General features: G+C 38.2%; 1 protein-coding gene across 1 annotated transcript in view; it reads right to left on the bottom strand.

Moving 5' to 3' along the window:
• bmpr1ab (bone morphogenetic protein receptor type 1Ab) overlaps positions 1-23047 on the bottom strand; it is a 36918-nt gene extending 13871 nt beyond the window's left edge. Inside the window, exons 1-3 of the mRNA XM_039664801.2 lie at positions 22824-23047; positions 13456-13560; positions 3076-3314 (exon numbers count right to left, since the gene is read on the bottom strand). Of these exons, the coding sequence (XP_039520735.1) occupies positions 3076-3148 (73 nt within the window). The 5' untranslated portion in view covers positions 3149-3314; positions 13456-13560; positions 22824-23047. The remainder of the gene's footprint in view (positions 1-3075; positions 3315-13455; positions 13561-22823) is intronic.
• Positions 23048-23402: the final 355 nt, after the last annotated feature.

Raw genomic sequence — 23402 nt, forward strand, 5'->3', positions numbered from 1 at the left:
AGCCAGCACCCATTTCTTCTTTTGTTCCTTTACAGGGAGGGGAACACCAAAAGGAAGAATATATTTAAAAAGAGCCGAACAAGTAGACAGTGACCACCCCAAACAAGTGTAAGGTTAAAACTGTGTCACTGCAGTGAACAAAAACAACTTTTAAACTGTTGTACCAAAAAAAAACAGGCAAATTAAGCTTCTAAAATGCATTCCAACCCCAGAGACTTCAATTTGCCTTGGTCATTTCCTTTTGTATACAATATTACAAGCTTAATTCTAAAAGGAGGTAGTGGGGTTGTGAGCTTTCACAGTAATTTTAAACTTCCTAATCTCTTTCAATCTGTTTTTTTTTTCTTAACAGACTCCGTAGAGGCGTAATTCTAATTCTTGATAGGAGGAAAAAGCTCTCTCCCACAGCTTTCACATTGCCAAGAATAGACATTCTCAAGATATCAATCCCTAAATAGAAAGGCACTTGGAAAAATAAACTTCAAAGAACTGAACAGAAATAAATAGTAAGACCTTATGACATTTAGTGGGCAACTCTGAGATACTCAAGAGTCAAATGTAAACAATAAATCTACTTTTTTTTTAAAGCAACAAGGGTAGTCCACTGCAAAATTGCTGAGTGTTGTTTTGTAGCCTGAAAAAAACCTGTTGACTACATAGCAAAATATTACATAAGTGTGTGCTTTGACTCATAGCTAGGCTTGTGGATATACACAGTATACGGCACAGACAAAGTTTTGCATTTGCACATCACCACAGTCTTTATCTATTGAATATTTTGGCTTACTTTTCAAGCTTTCAGCTATAGATAAGCATCTTGTTTTGCTACTAACAGATCCAATTAAAAGTTTTATGTTATTGCTATGATGTACGTAGGGATGGGCGTATCGATACTGATGTTGAGTATCGAAAGTATCGATACTCAAATAAAAATATCGATACTACAGTTTTTTGTGGTTTTTTTACCAGTGATTTTGTTTATTTAAGAAGAAGTTTAATGCGTACGATACGCATTGAATTGGATGGATAACCTGTTTAGTAAATAACTGGGTAATATAACTATTTTTCTGCTTGTCTGAACACACGCAAATACGGCAAGTCAGAAGCAAGCAATCACAGAGAGCGTTCACACACTGCCGACAATGCATTCAAACAGGGCTGCGTTTCCCAAAAGTATCACAAAAAAAACATTGATTGGCCATTAACAATGCTTAACAGAAGACAGAAAAACATTATATGTTTGAGCTATTTCGCAATAAACTAATTTAAATTGAAGCCTGCATAGTTTGTGCAAAAAAATGTAATGTTAAAAGTTCCGATTTCTATTATGTACCTAATTTTAATATACTGGTAAATCATACACTGTCAGAATAAAAAGGTTGCATTTTATTGGTGCAACAGCCGGTCACTGGCAGACTCTTGTGAAAATTAACATTACAGTGATCATAGTTCATCTAGGCCTATAATATTTTGTAGATTTCCAAAGTTACCACTACAAGTAAACATTGTAGGAACTTCAACTTTCCACCCTGAAAAGTCCAGTAAAAGCTGTGCTTGCTAAGGTTTTGTGCGATCATCTTGTTTGAAAACTTTCTCAGGGTCTGAATCGGGCTCGAACTGGTATGGGAAAATGCCATTGTTATGTTAATATTTAAAACGCTCCAAGCAGTTCGCCAATCACAACACACTAGTCCAGCCAACCAATCAGAGCACATTTCATGTTTCAGAAGGAGGGGCTTCATCAAAACAGGAACTTAACAGAGCATTTGAGACAAACTTGAAAGGGAGGTGATACATTAATATAAAATATGAAAAAAAAAAAAAATGGTGGAAGACAGGAGTGATGGCTGTTGAAAGTTCAGCTTTGAACCATAAGTTACATTTGAAGATATACTAAAATAGAAAACAGCTATTATCTATTGTAATATTTCATAATATTACTATTTTCCTGTAAAATAAATGCAGCCAAAAAACTTTTTAACTCTACCTGTTTTCCCCCTTATTTTATCATTTATCAACCTAATTTACCATACCTAAACCAATTTTGCATATACCCCTATTTTGAAGAAATTCAAAATAAAAGAAAACATTTCCATAGATCACAGCTAGTTTTTTTGTGCTTTGCTCAAACACTTTAACACTAATTCCATTCACCTTACAACTGCCTTCATTAACACACTAGTGTAAAACCCTAGAGGAAAATCAGCATACACCTAAAATACACACAATCCACAATCTTGCCCATTGACACCCTGTTCCCCCAACCCCCTCCTTAACATATAAAAACACTCACAATTTCAACCCAATTACCCAAACCATTGTTTCTATTCCCAGTCAAATGTGACCCCAGTGGCCTTTCCACATACCCAAAGATGTGTATTCTCCAATACAATCACTGTGTGAATGAATGAACTACCTAAAGACTACACGAATGTCACACAACAGTCTCTAACTGGGGCCATTACATTCTGATAATGCGAGTCATTTGAGAGAAAAGAAGTGTGCAGTCCCTCATGTCTGCATTTGCCTGAAATGAAGACAAAGTCTCCATTACTGCTGAACCATATGAGAGAAGATCACAAGGGCATCAAATCAATAAAATTGAATAATGTAATTCAGATGAATATCTTGGCAGATAGTGTTTGTTCGCTAATGCCTTGCAAATGTGAAGAGACAGATTCTGTGCTTTCCAGGCCTGATGAGAATAAAAAGTGATGCCATTATCCTGCTACGTTTTTAAAGGGCACCATCCATTAAAACAGGCAGTGAGGCTTCTGCAAACACTGAGTATCATCCAAATACGGCAAAATCAATTCTCCTGCTGGATTGTATTATAAATTGCTGCTGCATTTCTATTGTGCATCCAGATGAAACAAAACAGATGACCCTTTTAGTCATCTCCAGTTTTCGCCATCTTCCCTCACTCAAACGAAACCAAACAAAAAACACATTTTTGTTTGCTATAGGGGTTTGTGATTCAAAACAGACACTCTGCATCTACTGTCATCTGCATGGTCCACTGAGAAGAAAGAAATGATCAAGTGTAGACACTTTACAATAATCAAACTGTCTTACCCTCAGCTGGCAGTGAGAGGAGGACGGCAGCTCCAAAAACGGCAAACACGACGACCATGGAGGTGTCTTTCATGATGCTGGCTTGGATACAACGCTGTATGGCTGTCTTGGTTGTGTCGTACTCTGCCACTTTGAAGACGAAGTGACTAATTAGCGATGAATGCGAGTAGACTAAGGAAGAGTATGCGAGTGTGATGAAGACTTCAAGGCCTCTTTACAGCCTCCTCTTGTTTAAGACCCTGTAATGAAGAGAGAGGAACACTTATTAATATTTCATATCCATCATCGTGACATGTTTCCTTCCTCAGTGCCAGAAAGCTAGCAAGAAAGGACCAAGGTGGTATTAAAATTCCTTTGCACTTCCATCTTAGCATAGTGACTTGTGAGAGCGTGACCCCTGACCCTGTATCAGAGTGGAGATGTGGAATGGCTGCTCTCAAGTCTGGAAGGCTGCCTAAAGGGAAAGTCCACCCAAAATGTAAAATTCTGTAAGAGACGCACCGATTGATCGGCTATGATTGGCTCAGTCTGACATATACCGATTTTATGCTGGTCGGGCGCCGGGCACTCGGGCGCCGCATTAACATCGGCATCACACATGCACACAGAACGCATATATAGAAAACCTTGTGAATTATGGCCGTTTCACACCGCAAGCATCAGAGCAGCACATATTTTTTTTCCGCATGTTAATCAATGAGTGCATTCACACCGGGAGCAGGAGCAGCGTGTGAGCGTTGAGCAGGAGTGTCGCGTGAGCAGCAGTGAAGCGCGGGTTTCAGCGCAGAGTCTCTTTTTGCTGCACTGCTCACTCAATTAAATTTAAAGCAAACTTTTGATGGTCAAAATAAATATGATTTCACACAAAAAGTGTGGTTTCGGCAAAAGTGTAACTTATCAGCTGGCTCTGATGGTCGCTAAGAAGATGGGACGTAATGAAAAGCCTGTGGTCGCTGTGGTTTCTCCTTTGGTCGCATTCATGGAGGAGTAAGCAAAAGAAGCAACACTCGTTATTTAACTTCTAAAATAAGTAAAGTTAGGCTACGTTCTGTAGTTGACAACTGTATCCAAAGTAGTTGACTTACTGCGTTGCTCTGATTGGTTGTAGGTTTACCGACTATCCAATTGAGTGCAGAGTTTGTTTGTTTTTTCCTGGTTCGGTTAAGACACGCCTCATAATCAAAGCCCTACAGAGCAGTTTCAGACTCATATTCCGACAAGAATATGAGTATGACGAAGTCAGGCTATTTGTGGAATACAAAAGAAGATATTTGAGGAAGTGTCGTTTTGTCCATACAATAGAGCCAATGGTCATCGGAACTATTACCAACACTCATCAAAATATGGTGGTGTGTGTGTGTGTGTGTGGGGGGGGGGGGTGCTCTAAACTATCCCTTTAAGGAGTGTCCCTTTCAAATGGCTGGTGTTGGGTTCTGTCCAGCGTTAATAACATAATGTGTCTGCTCTCTCTTAGCTCCTGCTTGTCTCGATGCAATTAGTGGCTCCCAGAGGCTCTGCAGGACTGGGGGCCTGAATTAACAGGCACAGAGAGGGGGCCGGTGTCTGTCACTTTTCATTTGGCCAAGGGGGACAAAAAGCCCCGACCTGCGCCCTACTTTTCACACTTCCCTGACTCCTGGGTAATGGGGAAACAAAAGGCGGGGCTCCTTTGGCTCACTGGGATCCCTTAAGAAAGACTGGATCTCTCACCACACAGGATAACAGGGCAGGGGATGGAGAGATGCAACAGGTGAACAACTTAACCCACTCTGTTAAAATTGTGAATGTTTAATAAAAGCAATTCTTTATCAATATAATAATAATAATTATTATTATTATTATCCTCATCATCATCGCTATCATTATTATACCAGAGGGGAGCCATCCGGGCCCTTTAAGCCACTATAGAGAGCCTAAACCATTGTAAAAAGATATTTATAAACTTTTAAATAATAGTTTAAAAAGTAACAACTTTTGTAATAAAAAAATACTAAATTGACAATTAAATATCTAAATATTTTTGAGGAATTAAAACCTGCCTATTCAGTTTGTGTTGTGTAGACACACAAATTTTTCTCCATATTGGAGTTTTTCCACATAATGCTTTCAGGTCTGTGATTGACAGCAATACAATTACAGAGGGCCAAGCAACAGCAAAATGGTCATTGCTTTAGTCTTAAAAGATATATTAATTTGAATTAAATAAAAAAATGATTTGAAGGATGCCATTATTGGATAAATCAGCATTTGTGAATAAATCTTTTAAATGAATGATTCAATAACTGATTTTTAGACATACCAACTCCTTGCGTAACGATAAAAAAATACAATACATATAAGTGTCAAAATACTTTAAAAAAAAGATTTACCTTTATTTTGATAAATACTGTGTTTATACCCAAACTAACGTTAATGTGTGGTTGAAAACACTGTTTTTGAAGCTGCTTCATACTGTACATTTACATGGCAGCTGCTCGTAAACACAGATTTGAATATTGCAGTGTGATCGCACTTTCAAAAGTTAACCAAAGTCTTTGTTTTTCACTGCCCATATCAATGAATAGGAGAGTTCATAACAGAAATGTGATGTCCGAAAGCCTCTCCTGTCAACAGTCTGTTGCGGAGCAGAGCAAGCATTTACAATCCATTCCTACAGAAGTTGAGCTTTATGCTTACATACAAGCGTAAAGGATGTCGATGTGCTGGGATTTATTTTCAAGGAATTAGTGTCTATTAATGGATGTTGCTACTATAACATCTTCAGCTAGTTAGCTAAAGATCCTTTAAATCTAAACTGTTTAAATCTCTTTAGCTTAGTAGTGAATGTATTATGAGTAGTAGGATAACCATATTCATCCGCACAGTTACGCAAAGCCGAAGCACAACCAAAATAATGTTCTTCCGCAAAATGCATGCATTTGGCTAGGTGGCCAAAAGTTACATAGTGTACCTCTAAAGACTGTAAACAACCAGAATCCCTTTGTAGTTTCACCATAGGAAAGATAAAGGCCAAAGACTGGTAAAAGAATGCCAGGACTAGTCAGTGTGGAAAGCTTCAGGGCCTGAGGACAGGAAGTGTGCTGAAGGATAAAGAACAATCATATCTTGAGGCCTCTGACACTTACATTTGTCAGCAAGATCATTCCCATCACAGTTGCACACGCAACACACAAATAATATAGCATAGAGTAAAATAAAAAAAATCTCATGTTTTAGAAATTATTGAAATGATATCCGATCCAATTAACAAAGGCATGTTTTGGAAAATCGATTCGCTCTAGTTAAGAACTACTACAATTACTAGCAATGTGGTAGTACAATAACAGAGTTTGAAAACTGGCACAAAGCAAATCTCTGCAGCAGATGGACCACTATTAAATCAGAAGGCAGAAGGCAAAGATGCCATGGAGTTGTGCAGCTAAATCGCATAATTTATAGTCTCACTGAGCATTCTTTCAGAGGAAAGCTCCTCATTAATTTCCTTTGAATGGATGAAAGACCAGAGAGATGGGGGTAAAGGTAAAGCAACTGTAGCCACCATATAGAATGACCACACCTTATAGCAAATCACTGAGGCATAGCGTGTGGTTTCTGGGAAGGCATTCCCACAGTCGTCAATCATATGATGCTTGAAAGGGAAGTCACTGTGGAGACAGAAATCTGAGGAAGAACAGAGCGAGCCGTGTCACTCGTTTCCCTAAAGATAATGCTGCTTTGACAGGGCCTTTGAATATCTTTGTTTTTCCAGCTAAGTCCATTTCATAGAATAAAAGGACAACCACAAGAGGCCAAACATCCCCTTTCAGAAAGGTTTTGGAAAGGCAGGTGAGAAGAGATGAACAACTAAAGGGATCACCCGAGATCCTGTTAAGTCTGTGGTCTTGATCGGTGCACACTGAAGAAATGCATTCAAAAATAAAGCCTTGACATGCAAACAAAAACCACAGAGCAAATGAACAGAAAAAGAACAAAAATCAGAACATGCACGATTCACTTAATATTTTCTATATTATTATTATAATATAGGAATATTATCTATATTATCTATATTTTTCTATACTGTATTATTTATATAATATAAAAATCAACTTTATATTATGTTTATAACTTTTTAAACATTATTAAAGGAGCATTTGATGATGGTAAAAGTAATCTAATTTGGAAAAAAAAAAACAGGTTAAATGAGTATACACGATTCAGTAACCAATATCGACCACCTATAGTGAAAAAAACCCTCTAATATCAGCAGATAACCAATATGGTATTGATTTATAAAGCACATGTAATGATAATCTATTAAATCATTACAAATGTACATCACCAAAACTGTTTGCATCCATTTCTATACAGTCTTCACAAAAACAAGTCCCTCTAATCACAACACAAACATGCTTTTCACCAACGCCAACCATGCTCTCTAACTTGTAGATTGAGTAAATGTGGTATGTGGATATGTGTGCTGGCATGCGTTTCCCTGGCCCCTCCTGGGGGCCCCTCCTTACAGGCAGCTCCTGCCTCTCAAGTCACGCCGGCCAGCAGGGAGAGCAGACTTCCTGGCTCCACTCTCATTGTTTGCTTGGCTGCTTCTGAGGCTCATCCAAGGCTGGATTACCATAAGAATACTGAAACGTTCCTGCAGAGCACTCCCCTTCCAAACCTCCTGCTGCACTTCTTCTCTCCTGTCCTCCTCCCCCCTCTCTGCCCTCATCTATCTATCATTCCCTGTAGTCCTCTTCCAATATCTCAGTCACGCTCTGCTACCAGCACAGCCCTCTCACAGCCTGCCTTTAGTTTCTCTCCACACCTACAGCCAGTCTTTGGTTTGTATCTGCGGCTTACTGGATGTTGAATAACCCTCAAGAGACACACAACACTAATGGAAATATAAAAGGGGGTTTGTTGGGTACAAGTGACTCTATTTAACTTGATACCATAAAAAACAGTACAGGTGGGTAAAAATGAATCTTTTGTGGTTACATCTACAAAAGAGAAATTGAGTGGAAAGTGCAGAAAGTTGAAAGGATGGAAACGAGGGTGGAGGTTTGTGGCAACAGACGCAGGGCTCTATCCAGACAGTCGTGGGTTCAAGAACACACTGATGATGGTGTGAGTAGTCTATTGAGGTCATCCAATCACCCACGTGGAGTTTTTACTACTGAGTTCCTCGGTTAAACAGAACTACATATCTATTCATGTTGGCAGACACACAATACCAGTCTAAAGTTTGCACACACTTACTCATTTTCTATTATTAGCATTACATTTCTTTTTTTTTTTTTTTCAATTTTCCAATTTTAACAGCAATTGAAAAAAAAACTTTAAAGGAGTAGTTCACTTTTGAAAAAACCTTTGCTGATAATTTCGTCACCCCCATGTCATCCAAGATGTCCATGTCATTCTTTCTTCAGTCAAAAAGAAATTAAGGTTTTTGACACGCACGTTTGTGACTCTCCTGTTCAAACTCGTTCATCAAAATGAACAAATATTTTTCCGAGTCATTTGGTTAATTTAACGAACGAAACAAACAAATTGACTCGGAAAAAGATTCGTTAATTTTGATAAATGAGTTCGAACAGGAGAGTCACAAACGCGTGTCACAGAACAGAGCAAGGCGAGCATTTGAGCTTATAAAACTTAAACTTTGTTATTTATTTATTAAATGAGCGATCGTTTCGCTTGATAAGACCCTTATTCATCGCCTGGAATCGTTTAAAGCCCTTTGAACAGTTTGCAGTTTGTACTAAAAGTGTCTTTTGGACCTTGAACCGTTTGGTTCCCACTGAAGTGCATTATATGGAGAAAAATGCTGGAATGTTTTCATCAAAAACCTTTATTTCTTTTCGACTGAAGAAAGAATGACATGGACATCTTGGATGACATGGGGGTGAGTAAAATATCAGCAAAAGTTTTTTTCAAAAGTGAACTACTCCTTTAACTTAGTTTTAACATACAAAAATAACTTATACAACTTATTCAAAATTTGATTTGATGGGTTTTCTTTTTCAGTACACAAATATAACAAAATTACAATCCACTTTCCCTCTTCAAAGGAAAAAGAGAGTAAGTCAAACTCCCATCGATCCATATGTCTAGATGAGTAGTAGACTACAAGCTGTGCTGAGACTGACCGCTTCCAGAGAGACCAATTTCTCTAGTCTCATTTTAAAGGTGCTCAAAGCGATGTCACACGTTTTTTAGGCCGAAACATTTTTTGTCACATACAGGAACCATCTCCTAACTATCTGCTAGCTGCCTGTCCTCTCAACACACAGTAAAAAAACACTGTCTCTGTAGACACCCCAGGCTCCACAAACGGCAACAAAAACAAACCAACCTGGACCACGAGACATAACAGTGTTCCAGCCAATAACTGACATGAATGATTTGGGGGTGGGGGTTGGGGGGTTTGTGCACGCAATGAATGGGAGGGGGAGGGGACGGGATGAGGTGGAGGGAGGGTCGAGCAAGCTTTCGACAATACTTCAAACGTCAACATGCAGTGATGTCACCCAACATCGCGAAAAGCACCTTTAACACCAGTGAGGACTCTGGTAATGCTAGCATCTCATTCCAACACAATGTTATTTTACAAACATAAGATTTCCGCACACAGAAGGCACACTTTTCTAAAAGTAAGTAAATATGTCTGAGAGAAGTTGTGTTAATGGTGGCTCAGATTTGCTGTAAACACTCTCTGTTTGGACTTACAAGCCCAGGGCAGATCCTGGGAAACTTGCGCAGAGGCTGCTGTGGGTTCACAAGACGGCTAGATTCATTCTAGTCTGTAATTACAACATTGAGCTGAAAATAAGGCTTTGTTTAAGCAGATGCACACGCTCCAGCACATTCCACAACCAAATGTAACCTAGCTCTCCACGGAGGGATTCACGTCACTGAGACATATGGTAGGGTGGTCCAGTTCTGGACAACATACCCATGCTCAGTTCAACAATCACAGATCAGCTTTGCTGGAAATTAAGACAGAATTGAACAAAAATAATATATAGTGTGTGTGTGTGTATATATATATATATATGTATATAAATTTGTATTAAAAAAATGTATGACGGTTTCCACAAAAATAAAAAATAAAGCAGCAACTATTTTTGAAATTGATAATAAGAAATGGAGTAAACAAATCTCACTGACCCAAGCATTTGAATGGTAGCCCAGTCATTTGGCTTTTAAGATTGTATTACTATTAAAATGCTATTATTTTAACTATACTTTTCCATTGGAGAATAGCATTATTTTAAGATCTTAAAATTTCTGTAGTGAAAACACTGAATACTTCCAAACTGAAAAGAATTGTGGGGCTAGAAGAAACTGCAAGAGCCACAAGCATGTGGACTTCTCATAGGACGATTTTTGATTCAGAAAGTTGTGTTCTCTACCCAGGGATGGTCACCTGAGTTCCCTAATCTACACGTCTTATACGTTTGAAATCCTGTCAGACAGATCACAGACCACAGTGTGGACTTGTGCAAGCCAATTCCTTTTGGACACGGAGAACAAAATCCATTTTACTAAGTGGCTAGTCCCACTGTGTATAGAAACACATGTCATCCAGCAGGCAACTGAATGTGACATTGCCCCCTTCCCCAAAAACACTAAGTGCAAATTGTTTTGAGCTGAAGGACGTTGCACTGATGAGCAAAGCATAAAAGTGCACTTCATGCAGGGGTCTCCGATGTCTCCAATTCTCTAGGCAGGACGCTTAATGGCAGCGGCAGGAGGTTCCTCTGTATCAAACAGATCGTTTTCACACTCTGCAGTGCTCGTGCTGCCAGAATGTCTGTTCCTGCATGAGCTTAAAATCAAGATGTCTGCCACAAGGTGTTTAAAATGAAGCTATTTTTTCCTTCTTATCCACATACTGTAGATTGGAGAGACATACTATGGCACTGCTGAATATCTTTTTTTTGTATCGCTGTGGGATGATGGCTGTTTTCAAGCACCATTGAGTTGTTTGAGTTGTCTTTTCTCAAAAGGCATTGCACAGGCATGACACAGAAAGGAAAGAAGTGCAGTATTTTCCATTACCTTCTCACAAATTTCATGGCCGTGGGATGATAAAGAGTTGTTATCATCTGTGGCAAGCTTTCTTCCTGCCTGAGATCGTCCTGCCCCATAGAAGGAGTTTGATATAAGCAGAAAACATCAGCCTGAGCCCTCTGAGTTCATGTACAGAACAAGTTCATAGTATACGAATTAAAACAAGGATATTTTTAAGAAAACTCCCAAGCTTTTAAAGCGATAGTCCAACCACAAACAAAACTGCTCTTATCTTTCACTCACCTCGCACCATTTCAAAGCTGTATGGCAGTTTTTGGTTATACAATAAAAGTCAATGGAGTCCAAAAAATACAACAATGATCCCCCACTGACTTTCATTGTATAGAATATTCAAGAAAATCTTTTGTGTCCACAGAGGAAAGTAAGTAATAAAGGTTTGGAACGACATGAGGATGAGTTAATGATGGCAGAATTTCCATTTAGGATAAACTAACTAAGCCTTCGATCCAATGAATTTCTCCTAAATTTTCCAAAACGCTGCAACATAAATAGGCCAATCTGTTAAACAACTAATGTCTGTCATTTTACAACTTGATATTGAGTTTACCTAATCACAGCAGCAGGAAGTGCAGTAAAAGCCTTTGTTCCTCAGTTAAAGAGTGACATCTGGACACTTTGAACCCAGATCCAACAATCAGTTTGTTTACATTCACTTTAAAAGTTTGATTTTAGTTGGAATAAAACAATAATTTGTCTTTTTAAAATGTAAACCATTTAGTCTAACTGAATTCATGCAAGTCTGTTTATTTTTTTGTGAAGTTGCACTTGTGTGTATTACCCTGTGCACCATCCATATATGAGTATTGACTACGTGTTATAGACAGGCAGCTAGCGATGAACTGATTCATATGGCTTTCCATTGAGTGTATTATTATATCACGCTGTAGATTTTGTAAAAAGGTAAAAAGGTAGGTAGATGAGGCTCATCCAAGGCTCATCCACGCTGTAGATTTTAAGGTAAAAAGGCAGGTTTTGGTAATTAAAGTAGGTATATTAACATCATATCCCTTGATGAGATATATGTTATAAGTTGTAAAATATACACAGTAAATTACTGGCAACCACAGCTGCCTTTTTTACTGTAAACTTAACATGATTTTTGTTTTACAGATACACATATAAACAGGTCAAAACAGACAGACAGACCACATAAAACAGGTGGTCAAAGTATTACAAACAAAAGTTAGTTGAGTTAGTTGACAATGTCACTTTCCATTATGCTTCATGCGCATGTTTGAAAGTTTTCCTGCTTCTGCTTTCTGCAAATGTTCAACTGCATATGAAATATTTCATGCTTCATCTCAATGTAACTTAGTTATGTGTGTGGTCTGTGTGTTAGTGAAAGTCAGTACAAGAACGGATTTGTCTGAGCAATTGTATGGGAATCTCAGGCAGTGTGAGTGCAGTTTATGAATTCAAAATTGTACGGCGACAGGGCCGTGTGTTTGCCCAGAAACCACAGTAACGAAGAGGCTGAAGGAATGCGCTGGAAAACTTTAGAGCTGCCCACAGGCGAAGGCCCTGTTTAAAGTCTGGCAGATCACACGGCCTCGTTCAGCTCCACATCCTTTGCAAACATGTGGCTGCAATTGAGTGGAACAGCCCCTCCCTCCAGCCATCCATCCCAGCAGCCCCATGTAAACATCCCAGGCCCATACCATTCACTACATCACAGACTGATTGACCCATGCCTCAGAGCGACATCTAAACTCGCACTACAGTCTAATCAAAAGTAAAGCCCGTAAGTACCTGAGAAAATCCCAACAGTGATCCAGTCGATGTGGCGGTATGGAGTTCAGCGTTGTAAACACGGTTATCATATGTCGTGAGTCATTAATGCGGGGGGAACGGCGAAGCAGGGGGATCTGGTCTCTGACAGACCAATCAAGCGCCAATAATTATGAGACAGGAAACCCGCTGATTGTGTAGGTCTGTCTCTGTCTCAGGGACAGGGTTAAGGGTTAATCTCTCGGCTTCGGTAATCAAGGTTGTTGTATGCTCCTTCTCTCCCAAACGAAAATACAGCCAAATTTGGAGGTAAAGAAAAGAAAAGAAAAGGAAAGAAAAACTGCAGCATTTACTAATGTAGTTGGCTCTGGAGTGAGTCTTTGAAAAAGAGGTGACACTCTGGTAACAGAGCCGAGTGCTCCAATCATTTACTGGCAGTTTCATTTCACAAAGGCTTCTGTGATATACGACAGACCACGATGAAAAAGTATAAAAACACACAGACCAAAGGGAAAAGGGATAAATTCAATCAAATTAAAGGAGAGCATCATACACTGGTCTGCAACAGGTTCTTACCTCACAGGGTAGCAAGTGTGGCAGTACATCATGATCCGGGGTACTCATGAGTCAGGAGGAGCAGTTACTGTTAATCAAGGTAAAGCCACAAACTCCTCTGAGTACCTAAAGAGACATGGAATACAAAAAAGATGATTATACAATCAGGTGAAAAACTAATGGCCTGTTGACAGCTCGTCACTTCAAGTATTTTTACTCATCTGATAGCTTAAAACGGTCCCATTTACACATGGCCAAATAATTGTGTCTCCGCAAAATGAATAATAATCCAATCTGGTTAACCTTCATTCAATTTTGTAACATTTAGCGACAAAAAAAAAAAAAAAACTCAAATAAGTGCATTGGCATTATCTTGTTGCATTACAAATCAGAGAATTTAATTTTATTTCTAAAGCACCCATTCATTATTCCAATTAGAAAAATGTAACCATGTGAAAGAACAACTTGTTGGTGAGTAACATACAATAAAAAAAACAGTTTTGAACAGTTTTCTCATGAGTATGTCAGTTGAACAGCTGCCAAGTCACAACTTGACAACATTTTCAGAATTACTTGTTTTTGGATTATGAAAAAAGAATCAATGTTGGGTGGGGACTAGGTTCTATGCATCAGTTGTTGATTGGATTTTGAGATATGGCCACTGCACTCAAAAATGAACGAGCTTACAGACAGTTGTGGCGGATCGGCGAAACATTAGGAGGTCAAGAAACACATTGTTAAATTGTTCTTAGAGGGTGCTTTCACAATGACAGTTTAGTTCAAAACGGGGGATTTTTCGCATTAAAAAAATGTTAATTAAAAGCTGTCAAGTGGACCTGAGAGCACACTGGGGCACTGAACAAATGAAAGTACATATTTGCAAGTGTATTACAAGGTTAATAAACTCAACCATATGAATTTTGAACCACCAAAAACAGAGGCTTAAATGGTAATAGAAGAAATTGAGAGGGGGAATTGTTTCATGTCAAGAAAGTTAATGTCAAAACTCAACATGGCAAGTCACTAAATTACACTGAAAATGTCACAAAGGAGATCCCAGGATTAAACTGAACTGTGTGGATTAGCGCCAAACACAGGGCAAAAAATGCTTCTTAGACAGACTGTCACCAAGTCTGAGACATTCATATCCACACAGGTGCCAGGAGGAATTGACCCCACTGCCCTCACTGAGAAAGAGGATTACAACTTATTTCCCAAAGTCCTGGAATGTGGACTTCTTCGTTCTTCCCAAATCCGAAGCTTTAGAGATGATCTTTGAAATATGCCTCATCAAAAACAACAGAATCAAGCTTCAGATTCTAATCAGAGTGGCTTGCGTACTCTTGACCAGAATCATGTGACTTGATTTGTGACACTGTTTTGTTGCGGTGCTGAAAGATGAGCGACAGCTGTAGGAAGTGGAAATCAAACATGAAGATTCCATCACTGCTGTTAATTCCAGAGGGTTTAGTAAAACCAACAGGAAACCATGAGGGTGTATAAAAAGCAATTGGGGCTCTGAGGGGAGACTAATACGATCAAAGCGAACGATCAGCCATAGCTAATTGAAATTAAAGCCCATGAAATGAGAAGGTTAGTATGGTTCATTGAAGCACTGTGGATGGGAACACAGATGCCTTGAGGGAGGACTCGACTGTGCCTGCAAAGCACCCAGTCATTCTTTTTGCACTGTGGTTATGATATTCCTTAATGTTTGTGTTTTTTTACAAGAGCATTCAGTCATGATTCAGCTTTGTGGGGATGGCAACAGCTAAGCTTTTTTTCTGTCAAGACCTTTAGTTGTGTGAGATGACACAGCAAACTTGTTTACTGTCAAAGCCACAGGCTTCAAACACAATTTAAAACCACCAATGAGCAAAAAGCCAAAATATATTGTTGAAAATAGCCAGATAATCATGCCAAGCTTAAATGCGAACTATGTGAACTAATGCAAACTATGTGATCAGTCAAACATCCACCACTAAAACAGTCCATTAAGATGTGCAACTAGCAAAGTATAAAGAAGAAAGCCAATAATTAACCCTGGGCTCACAATAGTTGAGTGATGATGACCCCCATGTAGCACATCTGTTCATATTCACCATTTATGAACCTTTACTCATTTCCTCTACAAAGCAGAGACCTATTACGGAGGAAGTCATTCAATTACAACCAGCCATTCTCCATTCATTTAGGTTATGGCTCTTAAACAGATAACACAATAGCTTTAGCTCATGGTGCTGTATAAGACCTTCAGCTAGCCTTATCTCCTTGAGTCTGCTATGTAAAACAAAAGTAACACATCTGCACAAAAGGATGTGAATTTGCAAGTGAACTTGGCATGCTTGTCTGAATGTATAACTCCCATTTTGCAAGCGCTCTTCCTGTAACAACAACACTGAAAACCGACGTGCAACTAAATTAAACTCTACGAATTTACAACATTCCGTAACGATAGAATCGTGTTCTGCTGCAGCACATCTCGTACTTTACTGTATTTCTATTACCAACGTGATTCAAGGCATCACTGCATGCTTTCAAAAGTCATAGTTTTACTTTAGTTCTCTGTTCTGGATGGCATACTGTCTAACACTAATCAGATCTTAGGTACCTAAAATGCCACAGTAATCAATCAGAAAAAAAGAAGTCAGGGCGATCATCGTTTTCATGATCGATTGTCACTGTCATGTTCGAATACACCAGTGCTTGTGCCCATCCCTAGCCTGGTTAAAACCAGACCATTCTCAGTTGTAACTGAGTTATGGTCTGGCAAAGCGTCATAGACAAATCATTTCCAGAGGGGCGTCACCAATGGACGTCGCGGGTAGACCTAAAACCAATCAGAGCGGTGAAGGAGGACGGCGGAGAAACATCTCAGGGTGTTGTTCTTTGCTCGGCTTTCAACAAAAAGGAAACGTTTAAATTGCTTAAAACAGACACGATAGCTGATTCGAACGAGTGATGTTCGACGGCGGCATCCATCTTTGTAATGTAGGCTATACAAAATCTGCACTGTCATCATCGTGTAAAGCCCGCCCCAACGTTTCTGATTGGTGCCGCGATTTCAACAGATATCAAAAATGGAAATGGGCTTGAATGAGCTCTTTGCCAGACTAACTTTCAGAGCAAATCTAAATTTGCCAGAAGTTGTCTGGGTTTCCCAGGCTAGCCCATCCCTAATATATACAGTATATATACAACAAATATATATACACAGTACACACACAACAAATTCATAATCATTTAAAGCTACACTGTGTGATTTTTACCCCCATGTTGCGGTGAAAAGGTATATGACCATCCACTGAATATTAGTTTCTGTTCCTCTCAATTCCAATTTTGTTTTAACTCCTACGGTGGCCAATGTAGTCCAAGATTAACATGGCTTCCAGTTCAACCACGTCCATGAGTATTAACTCAAACGTAAACGCAAAAGGCGAAGCTTGAATTAACGGGGATGTCCCTCTTTGGCTAATGTACTTTCAAGATGGAGGGGCAACATGGCGACCGACATTAGAACCCCTTACCCATATGTATTTTCAATGGCATATTATACACTCATGAGAATACTTTATTACTTGAATGAAGTAAATATACATTAATGAGCACATATATTTTTGAAAGAACTATATGTTTTTACCTAAGAATAAACTAAAAGATTTACACAGTGTAGCTTTAAGAATCAATATACCACCTCCTACCTAATGCTATCAAGACTGACACATGATTACAAAAAACATTTGAGCAGAATAGAATCAAAATAGAATCCTGAACTGTTCCAAAACTCTCTCACACTGACCCCTAGCCATAAGGGCATCCTTAATGCCAAACCCTGGGGTTCTTTGCATTTAACCTGTATGCTGAAATTAAACCTTGTTTTCTTTGCCTGTGATCTTGCTGGAGGGCTCAGTGCTAATGAATGTTTTTTTTATTGAGGGTTTTGTTCAGGTTCAGCAGTGCTCTGAGCACATGCAAAGTTCAGACTGAGAGTCAGACTCTGGAAATGCCCCTCTTTATAGTTGTGTGGTTCTGTGCAGATGCCAAACACATCTCAGACCTGACATAATGCGCTGCAAAAAATGCAGACGGCATGGTTTGGGAAGCAACTCTTTCCATAATAAAATGTCAAATATAACTACCCACGCAAAGCAGAGGGAAAAGATCCAACACTCAAACAATCAAAAGTGTATTACAAAAAAGAATACTAATTATCCAAATAATGCAGTGTTTTAAACAGCACTAGAATAAAATTTTGTGCTTAATACAACTGCGCTCATACAGCATTCTGCTTTTTACTTGCTGCCGTAGGTGCGAGGCTGTGAGACACAAAAGTACTCTCTGCAACCGGTTACAAATTGCATTTAACGCTGTTGTTGGTAATTCAGCATATCTCAATTGGACTTATTTATTTAATAACGTGCTGTCAATCGTTGTAAAACTTCACCGTTTTATGGGCACCTCCATGTTGGGTTATAGAATATCGTTGTGAATGTATGAATATTGTGAATTAATATTTCTGCTGTAAATCCCAAAAAGTGACCGTGAACACAGCCATGGTAAAAACCTTTCCTAATTAGGCCTACACTGCATAAACCTTATCTTTTGTGATAAATGATATAATTAGGTAAAAGTTAATTCATAGATTACTTCTCGACGCATGCGCGAGAATTGCGATCTGAAGTAGTGTAAGCAGATTGCAATTCTCGCGCATGCGTCGTGGAAATCTAAGGAAGTCTCGTTTCTGGCCTACAAGGAAGAAAAGAAATAGTCGAATAAACTCGTTATTTTTGTTTGTTTTTTCGCACAAAAACTATTCGCGTCGCTTGATAAACATATAGTTGAGCCACGGTAGTCACTTGGGATATTTAAACATTTTCTTCATTGACTTTCTGGGCCGTCAAGAGGCAGTCCCTTAGGCAGCCAATGTGGTAGTTATACAGCTCTCAAATTTAATAAAAAATATCTTCATTTGTGTTCCGAAGACGAACGAAGGTCTTACGGGGTTGGTACAGCATGGGGGTGAGTAATTAATGACTTAATTTTCATTTTTGGGTGAACTAACCCTTTAAGGTCATTATTTTTTGGTAAATTAACCAAAGTATCGACTATTTAGAAAATAAACAATAGATTAACCCAATTTTTTTGTCCAAGATTAGATTAACCCAATTTTATATGTCCAAGCGCAAGAAGATGTAAATGAGAATTCAATTTAGTATAGGTAAATCGATAAATCTAAAAAAAAATTAGGGTTAATCTATTGTTTATTTTCTAAATAGTCGATACTTTGGTTAATTTACCAAAAAATAATGACCTTAAAGGGTTAGTTCACCCAAAAATGAAAATTAAGTAATTAATTACTCACCCCCATGTATATATACAAAAAAAAAAGAAAAAAAAGAAAGAAATGAAATGCCCAATTGGCAAGTATCCGAGTAAACACAGTATCTTATGGCTTCACTGAACATAAATCAGTATATTGGATCCGTGCATTCATATCCAATACTACTGTACTGGGCCTACCTGTAAAGCATTATTTCATGTTTTTTTTTTTTTTGTTCTATTGTATACTATTGCTCGTAATTTAATTATAAGTTATTATTTTATTACTGACTGTTTAGTTGTCTCTAACAATATTTAAAATGTATATGAGTTAGACAAGTTTTGGTGTTATAACCTTATTTATTAAGGTCACATCGGGTCAAAAAAACAACAAAAACTATAAGCAGGCCTATTTAATTTTATTCATTTATTACTTTTTTTGGCGGGGACCAGTAGAAAAAAAATCCTTGGGATAATAGTGACACTAGGCTTTAGTTATAAGTCACTACCGGATAAAGGAGTAGAACTCAACATTGGGAGGTCTCGGCACAGCAAATAATGGACGTGTGTACTTTTCACGCTCAGCTAACCACAACCAACTCTGCTCTATTGTTATGTGTGGTCACAACAAAATGCTCCTGAAAGACATTGCATTTTCTATAAAGAGACAGATAAAGAGTGACATGGAAAAAGGTATTACATAGAGCTCTACCCCAACATGAGGGTTTAAAGGCTTAAAATGCAATTTAGTTGCAGTTTCCAAATACAATGTTTTCTGTGCATTTTCTCTAAAAGCACACATATGACAAACAAACCTGCATGCATGAAAGATGTGCTTCGCTTCAAAGTAGTAAACAAGATATTTCTTTGTGTTATTTCAACCTTGAAGCTTCTCAAAAGAATCATTCTTCACTTAACAACAGCATATAGGCCAATTGCAGATTTGGCATTCATTAAGATTTAAAGATAACATTTAGTGAGAAAAGATTCACCAAACAGGGATGTGTGCTCCACCTTTCAATAAAAAAGGGACATAAACAGGCTGACTGTTACTGCAGAAAGTGATAAAATCTCCCCAGACTCCATTTCATTCTGCAATTCAAGGCCGTGAAACCACTCCTCTAGTTTTTCACCACCATGTCTTATTACAGCCTAGGAGGTTAAACGAAAACTGAATAGACTGCTTGCAACTCCTGAGTCTTAAATTTATTAGTTCATCCAAAAATGTATAATTGATGATAACTGTGTCATCTTTTTTTTTTACCCTAATTACACTCAAAATATGTATGACATTCTTTCTTCTATGGAAGGTCAAATTTAATAATGCTTGTTGTTTGTATTTTGTTTATAAAATAAAACTCAATGGGGGTTAATGCTGTTTCGGCTTATGACCGCTTTGACTTTAAATATACGGCCTATAAAAAGCAAGAAAGTTATAAAATTATATTCTTGATCAAAAACAGCTGAAACATTCTTCAAAATATCTTCATTTGTGTTCTTCAGAAAGCAAGTCATACAGGTCTGGAACGACTTGATGGTGAGTGAATGATTTCAGAATTTTCATTTTTATGGGGTGAATGATCCCTTTAAGCAAATCAGAGCATGTAAGACTAAAAGCAGCTTCGCTTAAAGTAACGTTCTTGTCTGATTCAGCTTAGAGCGCACAGGGACCGAAACCTGACTCTTTTACTCTGTCTCTTCCCCCCTTTCCATTCTCCCTCCCTCTCGTTCTCGTTCTCTCTCCTCCCCCCATTCCAAGGAGAGAATCTTCTATGGCCAGACGAAGGCCCACAGGCTGAAAAATAAAGAGCGAGTCATGCATGGAGGAAACGGGCCACCATTTCTCCTTTAAATACAGCCATAACGATATATAAATAAAGAAAGCCTGGTTCTTAGGGAGAAAATTAGATTTGCTTCTCTCTTCCCCTCCCACTCCAGGCCTTCTATTTTAGTTGCAAGCAGAGCAGGCCTTTTCTGGCCTGTGGCTGCAAGAGCAATTCAGATGAATGCTGAAGGTTTCATTTTGCTGCAAGAAGTGGGAGGGGTGCTGCTGGGGTCAACGCTGTTTTTGAGCCCACATTTTGCACATAGTGCTCGGCCTCAATATATTTTGCAGTATTGCTTCCTGAGTAAAAATATGTTGGGATGTTTTGGTAAACAAGAGGAAAAATACTGGTTATTTTATTTGTAATGTTGGTGTTAGATAAGACAACTCTAGGCTATTTGTTGTGATTGCATACATTGATTGTGATTATCCAGTGGATTGTTTAAATAGCACTACTTGACCTGAAGCATGTTTATAAGGTCAGTCCAGCCCTTGAAACAGGAATTCACATTCACATCTATGTCAGACAGATTTGTCTAATGACTGTTCATTCTCATTGGCAAAGGTTTTGTAATCTACTGACATGTTTGTATTTATACTAAACTAAATGCAAAAGTAGAATTCACACTATAAGCTAAACTCTCACAAATGAGTTTATTTAAAAAAATTAAAAAGCAAATAAATAGCTTTATTCAGACAACAAAGAGTTGAAAGAATTTTGTTTTGTCACACAACAGGAATCTCCACAGCCCAATGCATGCAGGCAAAAGGAGACCCTATTTAGAAAACAGTGTGCCTTCTTCCTTCATTAACATTATTCACACTTGCCAACATGCCATCTCATATCAATATCTCCACAATCGAAGACTTTCAGAATATTAAGTAACAGACAGTGCCCTGTGTTAACTTGAACAACTATTCATATTTACGGCAACTCAGAGAAAGGGAAAATAACAGGGAAAGCATTAGGTCTATTTGTGTTTCCGAACACTTCCACACAAAAAAAAAAAAAAAAAAGAGAGAGAGAGAGAGAGAGAGGGCTTCCAAGAGCAAGTACAGGCCCTCTCTAAGGTTCTCTGTTTTTCATCTGGAGTTTTCAGCACTTTTTCCCTCCACAAATCTGAAAGAGCAATACCATAGTAAATTAAGATATATGGAAAGAACTGCCTCTCTCCTCATACAAGATTTATCTCTGTCTCCGTGTTTATTTACTCCTGGGACTAATCATGGGTCTGTTCATTCTCTAGGTGCTGTGGCCCAAAAAAAAAAAAAAAAAAAAAAAAAGATTTACACTTTATTCTAAATGTCCCTCTAAAACAACTAATGGAAGAGTTGGCAAAAGAGAGAACATCCCATACAATATACCAATAGCTCATAGTTAAGGGTGTTCAAATTTGACACAGAAAGTTGATTAAATTGTGGAAACATACAAGTCTTACAAATGTGTCACTTTAAAAACACTCAACAATAAGAAAACAACTAAGAAAAAAATGTAACAAATGAGACATAATATTGACCAATATTCAATCTTTTCAACTTAATCAGTTTTAGTTCAATAACAAAACTAGCAATAGCAATTATTAATGTTGTCAATGCAATAATCATAATATAATGTTTTTGATTGTTGTAGTCATTTAGTTATGCTTGTGTTATGAAGAAATATAGGCATAGTTTTGAGGAAATTGATAATTGGATACTTTGACATAAAATAACCTTTATGTTAACTATTGTTAATGCAAAGACAACATCTCACTAATAAAGGACAAACTTATTTTAATTCAACTACTGACACCCACCAATCTGGGCAACACAACAAGTAAGTAGTCGTGATTTTACACGATGCATGTTGGGACTTGACAACAAAACCCAAACACAGATGTTATCGAAGCAACTCCAAACAAATAATAATAATAATAATAATAATAATAATACAATAAACAACATGGAGCAGCGACGTAGACAGGAATTAGCTATTTAATTTACGTTTGCTTTATGAGAATATGGCTGTTGTAGAAAAAGCATATGACTAAAATGGGTTGGAATAAGAAAAAAGGAGACAGAGGACAAAAGAAGCATTTACAAACACTGTACACAATAAACCCGTTGTCAGTTATTGTATTAATTCTTTTACTCGTTTAAAGCGTCCTTTATTTTGCAAAACGAAACCATGACAAGAGAGAACAAACTTTCCCCCTCCACAACCGGAAAGAAAATCATCACACAAATATCCGGAATTCCCACTTACCTTTTAGATGAAGCCGCTAATTCAACTCAAAATCCTTGCAAATTAGGATTTATGACTCGTGACGAAGGTCTACTTCAAAACGTGAATTATGGACACTCTCTGTGGTGAGATTTTCTCCTGGTTTCGTAGACGTTTTTCTCTAGTTTCTTTCGTTCTTTTCTCTGTAGTTGTGCCTCTGTGTAGAGGGAGCATTCCACTCGTGCACGTAACGAGATGAGCCCTGATTCAATTCTCCAATCACAGACACACGCTGCTTCAGTCCTCCAATCACAGGAGCGCGGCTGAGCTCGAGCGTTCCACACGTAGACGCGCGCGGTGAAAAACAAGCTGGATAGACGCGATGGAGAGGGAGAGGATGGATGAATTGCAGGGTGTCGCCCAAAAATGAGAGCCGCGGATGCCATCTGGTGTCAACACGAGGAAGAAGATAGTAGTAGTTTCTATTTTAAGTTTTTATTTAAGGCTACCCTACAATACAAGTAATAAATAATTCAATACACATACAAAATAGGCGTCCGCTTTTTATATTTGTAGGCTAAATGTACACATAAAATGTAAGGGAGAAGTAGCCTACGAACT

The sequence above is a fragment of the Pimephales promelas genome, chromosome 17 (assembly GCF_988280905.1).
Source record: "Pimephales promelas chromosome 17, fPimPro1.hap1.1, whole genome shotgun sequence".
Classification (NCBI taxonomy): Eukaryota; Metazoa; Chordata; class Actinopteri; order Cypriniformes; family Leuciscidae; genus Pimephales; species Pimephales promelas.